General features: G+C 37.8%; 1 protein-coding gene across 3 annotated transcripts in view; it reads right to left on the reverse strand.

Moving 5' to 3' along the window:
* Positions 1–18,442, reverse strand: part of LOC106952535 (dystrophin) — a 180,454-nt gene extending 162,012 nt beyond the window's left edge. For 2 of the 3 annotated variants that reach the window (XM_015040701.1, XM_015040700.1), the window contains exon 1: positions 18,153–18,441. In XM_015040701.1, coding sequence (XP_014896187.1) covers positions 18,153–18,234 — 82 coding nt within the window. In that variant the 5' untranslated portion in view covers positions 18,235–18,441. Of the gene's footprint in view, positions 1–18,152 lie in introns of all 3 variants that reach the window. The other variant, XM_015040703.1, reaches the window with a different exon arrangement.
* Between the last annotated feature and the right edge of the window lie 1,351 nt (positions 18,443–19,793).

The raw sequence follows: 19,793 nt of genomic DNA on the forward strand, positions 1-19,793 counted from the left end.
AATGAAGTGTGGGTGGGGGGGCAGGTGGGGGGGGGGGGGGGGGGGGGTTATGTAAGCAGAATATTAAAGTTTGCACACATCTGTAAAGGAAGCACAGCTATTCATATTTAAATGAATAGCTAAGTATCTGGGGACGAAATCTGAATGCAATATGCATGTCAACAAGTGGCCAGATTGATGCAGTCAGTTTCACTTTCATTTTCAAGCGTCCAGCATGCTGAGGCGAGTGAAGCCTGAGGTAATGAGATGTTATTACTGGGTCATCGTTGAAATATTTTAGTTGCAATTGTGCCGATTCTGAGGCAGGGCTGCTATGCAAGGTGTGTGAGAGATGAGGTGTTCACATTTTTCAACATGTCCCAAGACCTGCCCTTTTTCTGAGATTTTATGCCACAATTTTGTTGTCTTTTTTTCTTTTTTGTTTTTTGGAGTCATCAGACAGGAAGGTGGATGACATGCAGGAAAGTTTCATATGATGACAAACAGCATTTTTAGTTTTAAAGTGTTTCATCATTGTGTCACTTTGAGACTTCTGAGATCTACCACATCTGCTGAAAAGAAGAAAAACAAGTCATGGTTTGGAGGTGGTGACACACACACACACGGAGGCTGAAATGGAAATGCATTTTGCCTCATTTAATCCGAACTGCTGACTGCAGGAATTTAAAACCTATGGGATGGTGACCTCAGAAACTCAAACATATTTCCCTCTGGCTGCGGGTTTTTCCTTAAACATATCTCAACATTTTCTCAGGAGAATCCATAATGTCACAGTTCTACACTGAGCACTCTTGCTTTTATTAACTTTACACCTGCTCAACCTTTTGGATCACAGCAAACTTCTTACAGTACAGTTCATCGCTAGGAGCTGGAGAAGCCAGCCTAGATGGCACACAAAGCGGTGAACTAGCACATCCGCAGCTTGCAAACATATGCCTTTATTTACAGTGATCACGAACCGTTACTCACAGCCATTAGTCAGCCGGGGCAGGAAGTGGCACCAATCCCGCCTCCTTATTGGCTGGGGGATCTCGTTAGGGAGTTGCGATTGCTGTGACGATAAGTTTCCTTTGTGTAAAAGCTAGTACAAGTCTGCAAGGATGTGTGTGTGTGCGTGCATGCGTGTGTGTGTGAGTGAAAGAGACAAAAAAAAGAGAAACAGTCCCGACCAGCTGGCTGAAAATCACCACAATCTGCTGCCCAATTTTGCTGGCAGTGTGTGTCTCATACACTCACACACACACTAAAAACACACACATACATTAGCCAAATACTTAATTACCTTCAACTGTTTGCTACATATCAAACAGAAAGTGTAGCAATTAGGAGTTTAAAGAACAACAAACACCATGCATCAGATAGTCAAAGAGTCGGAAAAGTGAAATAATTGGATGAAAGCTCTAAAAAACGATCAGGCTAAAGGCAAAAATTCCTAGCTGTGTATATGGATGCCCTTATTAACAGATAAACTGGACGTTCAGTCAAAACACACATTTCTATATTCGCTGTTCAAAGTGCTGTAGCTCATCTCTTCTTCTTCCCCCCTCTCTCTCTACAGACAGGCAAAGCCATTTTCAGGTCATTAAAACAATTTATTGCAATTCTCAATATTCTCTTAATGAAAATTCACTTATCGCCATTTGGGACTGGAGAACAAGGCCATTACAGAGACTGTTCTGTCAAGGGTATGTCTAGGAATATGCGTGCTCACGCAGGCTCTTGTCTGTTGAGGGGCGTGTGGAGGAAATAATTCAAAATTACGAGAATGCAAAGCTTGCAATCTTAACCGCAAATTTTGCTAAACCAGAAAGTGGAGGGAATACATTAGTCAAATATTAAATCTTTCAGAGGACAGGGATATTTTCTGTTTTTTCTTTGCCTTCAGGGAAGCTGGAAAGCCCCAATCCTGCTGGTGGGCACATCGTGTTAGAGGAGGTAGAAATCCTTTCAAACGCAGGTACCTTGTGGGATCCCTGAGGTACCAGGAAAAGCAGGTGGCCAAGTGGAGAGAAGTTTTAGCAGCTATGAGAGCACAAACTAAAGTCTGGGATGAATTACTGATGCCCCAGGAGAGACTAGGAAAGGTAGAGGAAGATAGTGAGGTGGTAAAAGAATATTCCCCAAAGCTGTTTGTTAGAGAAGTACAAACAAAAGTGACACTTTAAGATCACAAAGTCTTCATAGCAACCATTAAATTCTTTCTTTTTATCTATGTAAGCAAACCAATGTTTGTAGTTTGTTGCCAAAAAACGCTTTTTCTGTCCAACTGTCACAGTGGAGTCTTCCACACTATCCTTTTTTATCTTAAACTGAGACAGATGAGACAAACTTTGAGCTTTTCAGGAGCAAACACTCTAGATGTGCTTGAAGTGAAACCAAGAACAAGTATTAAGGAAAGCACTAAGCACTGGTTGTTTGAGTTTTAGTGTTCAAACAACCAGTTTGAGCACTAAAAATCAAACTTATTTTAATGATGCCCCTATCGTCATTAAAACGAACACACGTCGTTTGCGAAACACCAAATACTTGTGTTTCGCAAATGCAAAACACAAGTATTTGTATACTTGTGTTTTATATATAGCTTTTTTCCAGAGCTATATACAGCTCTGGAAAAAAATTAAGAGTCCACTGCACTGAACCCCATTGAGAACCTCATGGTTGTATGCAAGTACCTTAAACTTGTTATATACGGTGGAAGATCTGTGATGCCTTGTCAAGAGTTCATGTCTTCATTTAACAGATGGCCAACAATAAATGCTGATTTCTTCTGATGTTTTCACATATTTAAAGTGTTTTATCTGTGTTTTAGCTTATTGCAAAGACTTTATAATTCCTCCCACACTGCTGGCATCATTAGTAATAAACAATTGAAATGGATGTAATTCAAATGATGAGAAACACCTCATAGAATATCCTAAGTATAGTGAAATGGCAGGTCCGTGCTGACTTTTATCCTTTTTGTTGTCTCCTTTGATGCCGTTTCCCCAGCTTTTTGGCTAAACCTCCCAATTCTCCGTGTAACAAAAAGAAGAAAAAAAAGGCTGCAAGAAGAAAGACGCCACAGGCACACACTCAGGTACACTGTAAATCATAAAAAGGCCTGATCTAGCTTTGTTAGATACAATAACTCAACACAGGAAGCAGATGCGGGTAGCTGTGATCTGATATTTCCACTCCCTCCTATTCGTCTTTGAACACCGCAGCCGCGTTTTGGCCCCAGTCGCCTCCGGGCTTGCGTGGAAGTTTGGAGGGAGACCCCTGGGTTGCCAACGACCTCAGAGCCTATACTGTATTGTATCCCTGTTACCGCTGCTGAAGCATCTGTGGTGTTCAGCTGCCAGCGGCGATAAACGAATGTAAGTTTTCTGAGGACAGCGACCCCGCTGAGGGTAAAGTCATTAGCTTAACGAGTGCTGCCGAAATCACACACCCCCAGACACAAAGGCATGCATAGTCACAGAGACAAAAAATATATATATTGGTTTCAAGTTTACCCAGAAAGGCAAAGCTGACATGAAAATACATGTTTTTTTCTTCTAGCTAAATGACTGAGTTACTGCACAAATGCTAAATAACATCCAATTGACTAAAAATGTATTCACCTTTTTTTTTTTTTTTTTTTTTTTTTTTTTTAAATTTTTTTTTTAAAACCCCAAAAACAGAAATAAAGTAGTGGTCCTTTAAAAAGGGCAGTAAATGTCCTACATTTGATTGTCTCTTTCAAGAGGTCATGCAACTTCAGTGTCTCTAAACAAGTTTTATTTAGTCGGACTTAGTTGTTCCCTAAATCCCTTTACAGAAGAACTGAATTTATACTAAGATTAGATTACACACAAGTACACTACGTTTACTAGGTGACTCAAAAAGCAAATTTATTTAAGGAAATTAGGTGAAGGGTGGGTAATTAACATCCTAATCCGGTGAGAAGGGGATTTTATGAGCTCTAAATCTTACACCTTGTACATATTGTATTTAGTGGTGTTTTATTTACTTCTTCAGGTTATTTTTTTTATTAAAAAATGTCAGTTTCTGGGTCAGCAAGTAATTAGCTTGTCTAATATTCACCTGACAGCCTGCAGTTAGTTAAAAAAAAAAAAAAATCCAGTGTAATAATTTTCACTGCGTTAAATGACTGGGAAATAATTAGTTCTCTCAATCAACGTGATAAACTGAATTATTATTATAGGATGGCCACCAGCCATCCCATGAAGGGGATTAAATCATTTTAATTAGTGTGCTCAGACTAGCCACCAAATTGTCTTTACATAAACTCACACATAAGTAGCAAGCATGTATGAAACACAGACCTTAGTTTTCTACTGTTAAATCCTGTTTTGGTTTTATTTGGTCAACAGTACTGACAGGGTGTGTTTAAAATCCCACAAGTAAGCCCAAAGGTCAAGATCTAGGTATCAGTACTATTAATTATAAAGGAACATATTTGGATATGTGGACATTTAGTAGCAATTTTTACAACACTGAAAAACTTAAGTACCACAATTAAACAGTACAACACTGCAAAAACATAAAATCTTACCAAGTAATTTTGGTCTAGTTTCTAGTGCAAATATCTTGGTACACTTGAAATATGACTAACTTAAAAGTAACTTTTCAACAAGTTATAGAGGCTTTTTTTAAAAAGTAAACAATTCCTTAATATTGATGAAAAAAGTTATTGTTCTATTGGCAGATAAATTAACTTATAACTCAGGAAAAATGTCTTGTAATAAATTGACTAATCTGTCAATGGAATTAGAACTTTATCATTAATATTGAGGAATTGTTGACTTAAAACAAGCCTCTGTAGCTTGCTAAAAAGTTACTTGTAAGTTAGTGTATCATATTGCTAAGATATCTGTGTGTTGTGTAGACATAAACAGTTGGGCGATATGGACTTAGAATTTTATCACAATATTTTGTGATAACAATAAAAACAGCAATAAAAAAATGATTAATTCTTTTTAGGTATTTTTTTAAGACATTAATTGATGCTCTCGTGGAACAAAGTGGAGAGAATAATATTTCACATAATATATATTTTTAAAAATCATTAATTAAAATTTATCAAAACAACAAAGTCAAAATTCTTATCATTATCAGAAATATTTCATAATAAATGGTAAACAATGCGATAAATGCTCACTCCTAATAAGATACCTTTTAAAATATTGTATATTCTGTAATAAATAGAAATGACATTCCTGTATTTTGTCTCTGATAATGGTTTTCAGGAATAAATCATGACGGCTCAACATTTATCCCCACTTAGAATTACAAAAAAAATTACAAAGTGGTGAGAAAGTGAATAAATTTGACCTAACTGAGAAGATTTGAGGTGATCTGAAACGTGTTGAACATGCAATAAACACTGAACTTCACACACAGAAGTGAGGATTGGGCTAAACTTTCCTCACATAGAGGTCAGAGGCTGACAGAAGGCTGTACAAGAAGCATCACTCTGCAGATATCCAGCAAAACAAGTCTGAGCCAAATTCAATACCAGATAAATGCATCTCAAAAATTGTTCTCTATTGTTTCAATTATGTGCCTCTAATCCTTTCCTAACAGTCTGTTTTCCTTTCAAGCAAGGATAATCTTCAGCTTTTAACAAATTCGACTCAAAACAAAACCAGGATAACTCTCCTTTTCTTTCATTTTTTTTTTTTTTTTTATGCTGATCACAGACAAACTGCCCAGAGAGGTTTTGCTTTACACCACAGAAGCAGACAATGGATCCAAACAACCAGAGGGTTGATTAAATTGTTTATCTTGTCGAGTACTTTAGAAATAGTTTCTCCTCTAAAATGTGCCTCGCACCCAGAATGATTAAGCAGGAGGGGATGTTTGGGTAAGCTTTTAATCAGACACAAAAGCGTGGCAATGTTTGTCATAGTGGAAGGAACAGAAGCTGTAACATTCTGCCACAAAACGTTAACAATTTATAGTACTGATGTGAAATGCTTATTGTGTCTATCAAATTATTTAGAATATTTCTGTTTATGTGAAAAGGTGACTGCTTGCAGCAACATTTTCCATTACAAACTGTAATGAAACCAGAACCTAATGTAATGCTTCTGAAAAGTGCGATGCGTTAAATTCTTTAGCATTTTATCACATCAGAACTGCAAACTTTAACGTATTTTACTTCATGAACCAACACAAAGTCATGCATAATTGTTAAGTGAAGAAAAAGAAAAACATAACTTTCCAAATTTTTTACATTAATTATCTAAAAAGTGTGCCGTGGATTTTTATTTAGTCCCCCTACTACTACTACATCTAGAAGGATTTTAGCTGTTTGAGGCTAAAATTTTAGCTTTGTTCTAATTTTAGTTTTTAATTTAATTTCTGTTAAAACTAATTTCAAAAGCATGTTCGAATTAATTAAAAACACACTAGATAATTCTTTTTCACATGACTGTACAATGACGTTTTTGCTTTCAACGAGTCTATAAGTGGAAAAAAAGGTCAAGATTAGTGACTTTTTATATATATATATATTTTTTTTTTTTTTTTTTTTTTTTTTCCCCCCCCCATTAAAACCCCCTTTTTTTGGAAAGTTTAAAACAGCCAGAGGCATAATTGCTAATAAAGAAACTGAAAATGTATCAGTACTTTAGTTCACTAATTCATTTTCAAATGATTTAATAAAAAAAGCATAGCGACCAATGCTGATTGCATTTGTTAAATTTAAAGTCTGAAGTCTTGATTCAATTATAATGACGACGAGTGAAAATGAATCAGAATTGTATTTTGAATGCCAATATGTTAGACTATTAGCTTTTCCCTTCTAATGTGACTTGACCACAATAAAAACAGACTGTAAATCATCAACAGGAGCAGAAATCAGGTGTAATACACCCAGTGGGAACATTCAGTGAGGGGACTGACTTCCTGTCTCCCCTCACAGGCTGGTGGAGGTTAAAAGGGCGTCCCTGTGTGAGCTGAAGGTGAAGAAGGAGCATCAGTATCATCTGCTTCCTAATGAGGAACCACTGCTAAAAGTATGAGCGAGCTTCAGGGTTGTAACCGGGAGCTGGAAAACATTTACACACACACACACACACACACACACACACACACACACACACACACACACACACACACACAAACACACGAGCCTCAGAGTGATTAGACCCGCCCTGGATGTGAGGAGCAATTAAGTGCAATCACAACCCTGTCCCTCTCCTCCCACAGACCCTTTACTGGGTCTCTCATCCCTCACTCCTTCATCTGCATGTCAGCCCTTTCGCAACTTTATGCCTTGATTGTTTTCCTTCAATGCGTCCCTTGGTGCTTCATGTTGGCTTTCCTAACGGGACATGCAGACAGCGTATAATGTGTATGTTAAAATGTATATAGTTACCAAATAATGCAAAGTTGGCACTTTGAATGGACTTTTAATGAAACTTTTAAAGCAATGTTGCATTAAAAGTGTCATTATTTAACAGTCAGAGATTCATAAAGACTCCTTCATGCTCTTAATAGGTGTTATGTCATGTTAATGACTGTGTCATATCAGTCTTATGAAGACCCCTTCAAATAAAGTGTTACAGTATTTTTTTTAACAAGTTACCATAGTTACTTGATTGTGCTATAAAATGGCACTATGTGCCTGGAAAACATATAACACTGTCCCTTTAACTGTCATGAACAAAAAGGTTTCATTTATATAGCTGATATTAATTTAGCTTTCATGTTCCACAACTAATACTTACTGATATTATATACAGTCAACATTGAAACTCTATTCATTAATATGTATTGCTAAACATATTTTTTTAATAAACATTTGGTACCCATACAAAATACTCTGTGAAGCAGAAAATCGACACTAGAAATGTCCCTGAACGCACTATCTCCACTGTCAAACATGGTGGTGGCTGCATCATGGTGTGGTGACGGATGGAGCCGCTTACAGGGCATTACTGGCAGAAAAGCTGATAGAGGCTGGAGTAGAGGTTCGCCGTCTAGATAACTACTCTAAACATACAGCCTGAATCACGAAGGAATAGATCAAAGCAGATGAGTTATATAAATAAATATTTATCAAAGATGGGCTGTGCTGTTTAACCTCTGTACTAAATATAGTCGCTTCCTCCATCTCATCCCGCGCTCCTCTCAGTCGGTCCTCATTTACAGTCTCACATAAATCACTTTTTTTTTTTTTCTCTCCACAACCTTCAGTTTTCTACCAATTCCATCATCTACATTCTTTAGGCCATCTCTCATATTCAATCTCTGCTTTTTATTATGAGCTTATAAAACTACCTCAGTGAAGGAAAATGAAAAGAACATTGCTGACAGTGACTTTTGACTTTTAGAGAGAGTTAGCAATGGAAAAGGAGAGAGATGTGAGGGGGATTCAGGATGCTTTTATGTGTCTTCTTGGGTGTCAGACAATGGCAAATTGTGTAAGCCAAGGTCTTCCAAGACAAAACCTTAGAAAATAATCAGAGAAAAAGATGAGGTAGTAAAAAGAAAATCAAAAAAGACAGAATGCAGGAAATAAACATGTGCTAACATGAGTAAGAAAGCACACAATGAGGTGATAGAATTACTTTGCACATTCATATAGTCCTATGTTTACATTGAGGTTATTCTAAAACGCATTCGTCCACCATCTACTGGCCCCTAAACAACATGTTTATGTCATTTTGTTTTCTTAAAAAGCTAAAAGGTATTCATTACAGGGACTGAGTCACAGAGTTGTTTAGTCTTGATTTGGTTTTTGGAAACATGTCCGTAGATATTGAACCCAGCAAAGCAAACCAAAAGGAAAAAGCTGGTTTTGGAGGATTTCCTTTCAAAGATACTTTGTCAAGGACTTGCACAATCTCTGTGAGATCAAGAGTTTCTTTTGTTTCATCTCAAGATCTTGAGTTAATTCTGAGAGCTCTGTTGAAAGACCCTGAGGTATTTCTGCAAAGATGTAGCAAAACAGTTATAAGATCCATACTTTTGAGTTACTACATAACACTTTGTTGGTTTCGTTACTTTTGAGCGATTGTGAAAACTATTGGAAGATCCCAGAAGTGTTGAGACCTCAAAACACTTTTTCAAGATACTTGTAAACTCTATGGTAAATTTGAGTTAATTTTGCACGTCACTTTTCACTTCTGTGAAATCCATAGTAATTTTTGAGAAATCCTATGAAGTGCAATATTCTGAGTTACATTTGTGAGACATAGAGAAAGTTTCGAGATCTTGAGCTACTTTGCAAGTTGTGTGAGACTGGGAGTTATTTTAACAGTATGACACTGATAACGTTCTAACTATTGAAATACAACTAAATGTGTTACTATTCTACATTATCTAAGTACCTTGTAGAGTGTTGATTACTAGTTTTTGTCCCTGTGATGATTTTGTCTTTTCCAGATAGGTTTGGCCATTAGCATAATGAGCTGGATTAGCTAACGGTTTTACGACCACGACTTCTCAGTTTAGTAAATGTGCCCCCGTAGTGTGCGATAAAAGCAACACTAATGAACTCATGTTTGTTTTTGTTTCCTGATTATTGGAAATGAAGCATCATTGGGGTTTTGGTGCTGATAATGCAACATAATCTAGTCTCTTCAAAGCTGGAAGGAACATTTCTCTTCTCAGTCTTACTCTCATAGACAAATTGAAATTAGCCGCGTTGGAAGAACCTTGAGGAAAAGCTGGTTCTACACGGAGAGTGATTTTTCCCTCCAGACAGACAAAAGTCACGGCCAGATCGAGGAGATGTGGTTATTCAATGCTAATCTCTGCAGATAGAAACATGCTGTCTCTTTAGAAAACTCAATTCACTGATGAAGAAAGGAAAGCTTTCTTTGAGTCCGCCGGTTCAGATTTTCACTCCGGAGAGAAGGAGATATCACTGGATTAAATGTTTGCAGGAGGTACTTAAGGTAGAAAGATTCAGCTTGAATGCATATGGAAGGTAATATCAATCATCTAAATTAAACATGTCCCCCTTTTATGCATATTTGCTGCCTCTCTCCATAAAGGAGTACCACATTTAGACTTCCTATCGCTCTCTTTCGCAGAAGGACGGTAATGAGTCTGGGCCGACTCAGTCACCAGTACACAGAGCTGGAGCTCAGCTGACGACAGATTGACAAAATTCCTTTTTATTTGTGTCTAGTGAACCATTTTTAATAAAGATACATCAGTAACACTCCTGAAAAACTATAATAGTAGCACCAATAACTGCTTTATGAATAACTCCACAAATATTTTTTTTCCAGACTCCGAGAAATTCTCTGTCATTATGCCAATCCCTAAATCCAGTAATCCTAGCAGTAATAAGTAATTATACGGCTATTAGCTCACTTTCTACAGTTTCTAAGGTAATAAAAAATTATCCTACTCTTGAATGGTCAATAAACCAGGACAGTTCCTGGTATTTTAATCCAATTTGGCTTTATGAAACATTTCTGCTGTTCGCTGGTGTTTTTTAATTGATCTAGGAAAAGCTTTTGATACAGTAAAAAAATTTTTGGACACTAAGGATTGCCTTATCTGTTAAATAAAGCCAAATTGTTCAAAGCCAAAGGATGGACGAGTCTTTAACCAACACAAACGATTCGATTACAGGTTTTGTTGATTTGTTTATGTCTCATACCGAAAAAGCACACACCTGTGAACATTTTCCCTATTTCTGAGAAATTTTGCTCAAGTGTAATTCATGTTTCAAAGTTCCCACCTCAACTTTTGATCCACACTTTGGCAGGCTTTAAACCCTCACCACTGCTGAATCGGAGAGGATTCAGACGCTAAGCCCAGTGTCAACTATTTGCAGTCTGATTTAATGAATTAATGATTCCTTCTTCGTACTCAGCAGGTTCCCAACACCTTAACAGCCCATAGTGATGTCCTCAAAGGCTGCCATGCTGACTACGTGAGACTAGCAGTGAGCATGAAGGGTTCTTGCATCAATGATCTGTGGAGTCATTTTTGCTGACTTGTTCCCAGCATGACTCTTGCTCTCTCCTGACTAATCGTTGAAGACCTTGCAGGGAGCTGTCAGCCCACCTCCATTAGGATGAGGGGAGCTGCAAACTGATTTGAGGAGAATCCCTAGCATTATCCAAAACCTTTCTTCGTTTTTGTATGCACAGGCTTGTGTGTGTCTGATGATTAGGGAAGGAGATCCCCTGGGATCCTCAACTGTCAGACTCATTACCAGTCCCTCCCAAACAGCCTCCTGCTCTTCCTTTTCTGGTCTATAATGACCCAGAAACTCCATGTGGGTCAGATCATACAGTGAACCCTCCGTTCCAGCCTTCATATCCACCGCTACCCACAACCCACTCATTTATTTTACCACCAGCTTTCTTTTCCCTGAAAAAATCAACAGCTGTTTTTTTTTTCTCCTCCACCTCCTTTATCATTTAGAGCTTGTTTTTCCTCCTCTGTCCCCTCTCTTGCTCTCTGTCTGGGTCAACCCAACCTGTCTTTCTTTAATTTAGAGCCAGACTCAACTCTCCTAAGAACAGAATCTGTTCCCACGCACTTTGCCAGTAACTCGCATGCCTCTGAGGAAGCTTTCCCCAGCCAGTAGGAGTCTCTGCTGCCATCTCCTGGCTATAATGTGTATTACTCATTAGCGTTCATTCTGAATTTAAAAAAATTCCAGATCTTCACATTTCTGATTGGGTGTAATTTTGCTTCCCTTAAATTCTGCTTCAAATTCCAAACTCAGTATTTTATTAATAAATAAAGCCAACTTTATTTTTTTCCAGCCTGTAATCATAAAATGAACTGTTAGAATTTAACCAATAAAATTGTTCAGACAGGCAAATATTTTATGTAGGGTGATCATAATCAAAAAAATTTATCAAAAATTATGCTAATATTCTTTCTTTCTGACACTTATCACAATTTGTTAAATTCCAACAATTTTAAGGTGATTTCTTTTTAAATGGTTTATTTAATTACTCAAATATTTGAGTTCACTTCCCAATGTGTTAAAGGGAGTATCTACAAACAGATCACACCACACACACATGTGTGTTCATGACATAAATGTTACAATAACACCCTTTAAGATCATAATAATTTTTTCCCCCCAGAAAAAATATTATTATTCTGAGAAAGTTTGATTTTGCTTATTTTGGTCGAATTAAAGATTAATTTTGATTAAAACATGAAATCCAGCTGGTAGGTTGAAGTAGGCAGAAGAACATAGATGAAAATTTACCGCTTAGTTCCAACTACGCAATATTTCTTGATTTATTTTTCATTAATTAAAGCGCAGTTTGAAACAGCTGCAAAATCAATTCATAAACAGGATAACTTGCATACCAATGACGTCCCTGAACTTCTTTATCCAAGTATCATCTTCCTTAACGCTAATTTAAATGTAACAAGGTTGAAGTGTTTGTCCTTGACTTGTACAAAAATGTTCCATAAGTAGTCATTAATTATGAAATTTTCATCTAACAAGCCACCATCTCAACTTTTTGCTTAAACACAGCAAAGATGCATTTTTTTATTGGTAACAAAGTGCCTCACGGTAAAGAAGCGGCACTTGCTAGCTAATTTGACTTCTTCTAACGTATGAACTCTGTTGCTATGCGGCACCGAAACATTCATTTTTAAAAATTTTCCTAACATGGCGTGTAAAGCTTTTACCTGACAGCCACAGCTTAGATGTTGCTCATTACCGTCGACTGCTTTTAGGCAACCTCTGCTGGTTACAGAGTTTGACGTTAGCATTAGCACTGTTGCTAAACTAGCTTAATCTGAACAAGTTTGAATTCTTGCTTTGAGACAGTCTTTACATTTATCAAAGTTGACTATTTTATCAATATAAATACAAACATAAACATAACTTACGGTTCTTTGCTGGAAACGCAAACTAAAAATGAGGCAAAATGTTAACAGAAAATTCCTTTAAGTTGTGTTTTTAAATGTTTAGGTAGATTTTCCATTATCCCCCAAAATAAAAATACCAACCGTTATTGCAAGTAACATTTATGAGCTAAAATGTATTTCATTAATGTTTGCTATCTAAACCACTCTTTATAATAAAGCTCAATCAGATCACAGAAACATTAGTTCCTCTAGAGTTTGACAATGAAAGAAAAATAATAAAAGAATTGCAGCCTATTTTTTTTTTTTTTCATAGCTCAGAAAGTCATTATATCCATTTGTTTGCAAGCCAGGGTAAATTTATGCACAATTCATAACCTGCTCGCCAGTCCCTGAATACAAATTACCTCACCAGTATTAAATTAAGGCCTATATGGTTTCAGAATTAGATCTAAATCATAATAAACCTCATCAATTCTAATTTTGGGTCAATGAATTGGGATTCCCCGGGGTTTGAAAGGTAATTTTATCAAAGTTAGAGGCAACACAGAACATGTTGTCCTTTGGATTCAGTGCCATGGAACAACAACAGCAAATGCTGAGTTGAAATATTGAACAGGAAACAAAAGCAAAACAATAAGATATGAGCGGGTGGGTTGAAAGTCTTCCAGTGTAATATCTACTCAGTTTATCTGCTGCAATATTAAAAACAGAATTATAACACCTCAAAACGGTGATGGCTGTTGCTCTAAGCCATAACTGTTCCCTGTTTTTTGTTTTTACTCAGAATACCAGCCAAAGTGCAAACATTAAAAACCTTATTTGATGGTCCAAGAGAAACAGTAAGCGATCCTGTTCCTACTCATTGTAATCCAGCTAACTTAGCAGAATTCTAACTCTACCTAAGATGGCTGACCATTAATTATTTCCTTGGCAGAAAAACTGTTTTACCTGTAAGCCCAGATTCATTTTAGATGCAAAGCTCGGTGTGTTCTGTTCCCAATTAATCCCAGCACTGCCTTTTGGTTACAGTTTCATTCCTGTAAGCCCGGTTCCTGCATCATGCAGCCTGCCAACCTCAAAATTGGATTTCCCGAAGGGTGTTCCTCAGTCAGGCTTGAAAAATTACTTATAGCTTTGTTTCATTTGAAGCTTTGCCCTCCATTCTGTTCACACCACAGGAAGGTTCACTGTACATCTGTTCCTCTGTCGGCTTATAGCTCAACATGATGAATGGTTGTTTACTTTTTCAGTAGGCTAAATATCCTATTATTTTGCTTTCAGTTTAATCATTTTATTTATTCATGTTTCACATGTTTCTCCTTGTCTTCTCTATCCAAACACAAGCCGTTAGTTGAACTTAAAATTTGAGCGTCTGGTTTCTTCCGAAGCCACTAAAGGCTGCTTCAAACTGACACATTTTACAGGGGAAAGAAAATACTATTTCTTTTAAAAACCATGCTAAACTGTGAAAAACTAAGTCCATGTTGCTGCTTCACTAGCTGCGTTTCCAGAACAAATGTGGACAAAAATTTGTTGCTATTCTGCTAATGTAAAAAAAAAAACACACACAGAAAAAACAATTGCTGTGTTCTATTAAATAAGAAATGCTGTTAAAATCACGTCATTAAAAAAACATCATAATCCTACTACATCCTGTCATCATCGTTGTTTTTTCCACCAGTAGTAACATCCGGTTGTGGATCAGATGACTCGGGTGATGCAGAAAAATTGTTCCCATTGAAGTTTTGCAAAATACACTAATTTCTAATTTCTATCGCAAAAACTTATTGAAAAAGGTGAGTTTTTTCTCAAAATTGGCGTGTTTCCACTGAGTACATTTATCCATCCATCCATCCATTTTCTGAACACCCTTGTCCCTCAGTGGGGTCGGGAGGGGTGAGCACATTTATATTTCAATTCAATGTTTCTATGTCCAAATTTGTCCCAGAGGTCCAAAAACACCAGGATAAAAAAAAAAAAAACTTCCATTAGAAGAATTTGTAAAAATTAAAGTATTAAAAATAACTGTTAGTTACGGTTAGTGAGATCTTTTTACTTTTGGTCAACAGAACGCTAGATAAGTCCCTTGAGACAACTTAATGAAATACAAACAATAAAATAACGGAATACAATCGTGTTATAACAATCCAATCAAAGACTTGACCGTTGCCCCATCATTTACAATCCAAATAAAATAATTTTGTTTAATTGTTCAATTTGTTTTCTTTGTAGCACCTGCTCAATATGAACCTAAACAACAAACCATTGTGGTTCTTATGAATATTTAAAAAGCGTCCAACCAGATTTTACTTCATCTCCTTTAGCTTCCAACAATCCAGACTGCACTGTTAGATTACAGAAGAGCTCTGGATCAATACTTCTTCCGTCTTTCTGAACATGTTTTGTAGTTTTCTTGGCCACCTGCTTCTCTTTGTTCATTTTTAATCTAGTTCTGTGGGGGGAAAAAAACTTTCTGAAACCTTAGGATGGAGTTTAGTTTGAAAAAAAAAAAAAAAAACAGACAAATCAATGACAAAAGAAGAAGAGACAGACCTTGAAAGCCAATTTGCCAAATAATAGCTGCAGCTATTATCAGCTCCATGCAAAGTTGTTTTAATTATGTATAAATGTGGTTTCTTAATGTGTGTTGCTATGCTGGATGATTTAAATCAGAGGGTGGAGGGCAGTTCCTTAGAATTTCACAAGACAAACTAATACACACCTACTTTGTGCGTGCATGCGCACACACACATTTATATTTCTATTAATATTAAAACTTAGTATTGACTTTTTTTCATTTTATTAGCTGCATGGAAGGCTTTACACATCTTCAAGATCAAAGTGAGGGTATATATCAAAGAAATACTGAACATTCTCAGCTTGAAACCTCTTGATACGCTGATGGAGGACAGTATTCCAGACAGTATGTTAAGTATCTCCAGTGAGGCCTACGGCACAAAGATAGAAGGCCGGATTTAGCTCCCGACAGAAAGTCCAGTCACACAGCGACAACAACATGGGTGGTAAGATGCATCACGCTGAGATAAAGGAGCAGCACAAGAAAGAAACACAGGAGGAGGGGACAGAAAATAAGGAGAATAAACAAGAATCGCCTGACGGGGATACAAAGATATGAACTTAGAGGAGAATAGAGAACTGGGAGAAAATCACAAGATAGAAAGATAAAGACAGAGTGATAGCTTCCAAACTGGGCGATCTGACACCAGTCTGCCTGGCCAGCTGAATGCTATTTCCAGCTGGAGATGACCCACCAACTACACCAGAGGGTACAGTGGGCAAGACAGACACAAGAGAGTGTGTGTACAAGTCACGGGGACATGGGAAGGGGCTTATTTAGTCAATCAGGCTTTATTTAAGCAGACAGAAGCTAAAGACGTTGTTTATGCAGACAGGGATCCGGGACTCATTTACCCAACATAATTCCTGACCTTACCAACCTCGTGCGAGTTCTCCAACAGTTGACGATATTGGAGAATAAGGCTACCTCCATAAACCTACCAATGGGTTTTGCCATCAAGCACTTACCAAAACTGGCAATGACTGTTTCACATCACTATGGAGGAATTTCTCTCCGATCTTCTTTGAGCGACTGCTTTAACTCCGTCACATTTGACGGGTTTTGAGCACAAATGGTCTGTTTAGATTCTCGCCATTGCACCAATTTCAATCCAGAGTTTGACTAGTTCGTTCCAAAACTTTTGAGATTTTTTGGAGTCATTCGTTGGTGAACCTGCAGGTGTGCTTTGGGTCATTGTCTTGCTGCGTAACCCGAGCTGTCATGAACTTATGGTCAAACGTTCTACTTCAAGGATTTATACTGGAAGAAGAATGACCAGCTCCACCAATAACAGCGACACATCAAGCAAACCAGTCCCACACGTCACACTACCACCAAATGTTAAATGAGATGGAAAGTGACACCCACCTTCCAAAAAGTCAATCTTTTGTCTTATTCATCATCAAGGTCTTTAGATAATTAATGAAAAACAGCCTTTTTGTTGTTTTTGTTCTGCAGTGATTTTGGCCTTGAAACTTTGCCTTGAACTTTCCTTTTTGGCCTTGAAATGAAGGTCATTTTCTCCCATTGTCTTTAATCATTAATTCTGACCTTAGAAGGCAAAGTGAGGCCTGCAATGCCTCTCCTATTGTTCTGGGTTCTTTGATGACCTCTTGATGAACAACACTAACTTTTCTAAATCAGTAGTGTTACAGTTTTTCAAGTTTCTTAAAGCACTGACTCCGGCTGCAGTTTATACTATAAACATTGGAGTAGCGGTTGTCAACTCTTTCTTGATGAAAGAGTAATTTGGTTGACCTTCCACTCCATTAAAGTTTCCCACTGTTCCATCTTTTTCTAAGTTTCTGGATGGCCTATCTCTCTGTTGTTTTGTAACTTTCCCCGAATGTGTAGATACTAACAACTTTGTTTTTCCTCTGCCGTTTTGAAATTTTGAGAACGTTAAATTGTCTCATAGGTTCTATTTAAGCTAATTCTTGATTTGCCAGATGAGGTCAAATGACTATTTCTGGGCTTGCGGTGACTAGACCTGGGAAGTTTCCCCCCCTACCCCTTAATAAATGACAACATCATTTGAAAACAGTTTTTTGTATTTACTCAGTTTATCTTTGATGATCAGAAACATCAAAGACAAAAAACAAAAAAAATGGAGGAAATCTGTAAAGGGTTGAATAGTTTTTCACAGCACTCTACATGGTTAATGATTTTATTGTTCAGTGTCGGATGGTCAGTCAAACTATTTTAGTTGGACACCTGTCTGCTCCCTGTCTGTTTTGGTTCTCCAACAAGTCCTCTCATATCAAGAGTAGATACTAAACATGTCGTCCAGACAATAAAATTGTTCTGTCTCATATGATAGTTAAAAAATATAACCTCAAAAGGAAACTATGCACAGTCACTACAGATTGGTGTGCTCATTTCCTATTGGAAGTCATATGATACCTTATGCATGACAGTGGCACTGACATGTTTTTAGCTTTAAGCTAACACCAGTCAAGTTAAGCTATTTGTTCAGGCATAAAGTCATCTACAAGTAAACTTTATAGTTTATTTATATTTGAACCATACAGAAATGTATTTTGTAGAAAAATAAAGATTGAAATCAACTATATAGACTCAAATTTTGCATCAGTTGGTATATTGGTGATGCAACAATTAAAAAGTTTTGGGTGACCCCCTCTCTTTGCTGTCACTAGCTTGGAGCACGATCAGCATCAGTGTACTGCAGCCTTTGATATCTCAGTCAGCAGCATATGGGTCAGTACGCTCCTGGACCCACACACACACACAGGAGGCTTTGATCTCTTACCAGACCGACACTTGATGATCTCTCCGAACTCATCTTCCACTGGCTCGTCGCAGTAATCCTCAGGACGCACGCCCTCCGCCATCACCAGGCCACCAGCTGTGAAAAGTTAGTTACCGCTGAGCCAAACGGTCAAGTTAAATCCTCAAGGAAGGAGGGAAGGGAACAAATCCAGATCGAGTCAAAGGTGGGGTATAAGGAGTGGACACAGGAGGTAAGACAGAGGGGACTAAAGCAGGAAGAGAAGGAGGACCGATTGGTCTGTCACTGAAGGGCAGATGAACAGGAGCAGGTGGCAGGATGAGGGAGTGGAGGGGTGGCTCGGAGCATTCCCACCTTTAAATAGTAAGCTGTTATGATGTGGCTCAAACCGCTTGGCAGACACCAAGCGTAAAACTCAATCTCCCTGTCCATGACATTTATTTCCTCCCTGGGACGAGGATGCAGCCTAGTTACAGGATATCAAGGTGAGTTTGAAACAGACCAAAGCTGTGGCCTTCGGGGGTGGACAGCAGTCATAAGTCACGGTAAAAAAAAAAGAAAGCACACTCATCAGTCAATTCAAGAACTTTAACGTTTTAAAGTAAACTTCAAAGTGCACACAAACATAACCCACTGATTCCATAGTGGCATAATTTATTAAACAAAAAGGAAGCCAAAAACAATGTGATAGTTTGTTTCGTATATAGGTACTTTTGTGGGGTCCTCCTGAATTTCAGTACACTTACCAGGGTAAACAATAATTACCTGAACACCACCGGCCATAAGCAGCACATCACTGTATTTGGCACAGTGCAAACCAGAGACTTAAAAAGGCAAAAGCTAAGTAGGTGGATTAGCATAGTTTGCTTATGACTTTTTTTTTGACTGCCATGAACATCCATCCTGCCCACAGAATCACGAAAATAACTTGTTACGACAAGATTTAATTTCCTTTTGGGATAAATAAAGTATTTTTTAAAATTTGAATGAATCTTGTTAAAAAAGAAACCAGTTAATTCACCCAAAAACATCCCAACCAGATCACAGAAAGCATAAGGTGGCCTGGACATGTAATTCTTTTCCCAAAACAGAGTGTAACATGAGTTTACGACAAGTAGTTACCATGGAGACTGAGTTCTGACTGACTTGATGGACATCAGTGCTGACAATGGAGACGGGGTTAGGTAATACAGTTATTTTTCTCTCTTGCTCTCGGCGAAGGTGGACGCTTTTTACCTCTGCTCCCTCCCTGTCCATGCCTGCCCTGCTTGCTCTGTTTTTGTCCTGTCTTTTTCTTGATTTTTGGAGTCTTTCTTTGCACATCCTCCAAATCTACAAATTATGGATCTGGTCAACCGGTCTCTCAATGCAATGGATCAAATTTTCTCAATGAGAAGTCTGGGCACAGGAGAGCCCTCTTGTCCTGCGGGGACACACCCAGCAGGATTCACCCTGGATTTATTCATGATAACAGGATTTCTGCTGTTTGGAGCTTGCGGATACCTGGTTTATCATCAAATTTGTGACAGACTTGGCCGAACTAGGGAACACTCAGACTGTTGGTGTGGACAGAGTTGGATGCGAGTCTTGCTGAGACTCACAGCCCAGCTGAGGACTCTAAAACTCACTAATGGAATGGAATCGATCTTGGAGAAGTTGCTA

The sequence above is a fragment of the Poecilia latipinna genome, unplaced genomic scaffold (genome assembly GCF_001443285.1).
Source record: "Poecilia latipinna isolate Pla-1442-1.1 unplaced genomic scaffold, P_latipinna-1.0 Scaffold523, whole genome shotgun sequence".
NCBI lineage: Eukaryota > Metazoa > Chordata > Actinopteri > Cyprinodontiformes > Poeciliidae > Poecilia > Poecilia latipinna.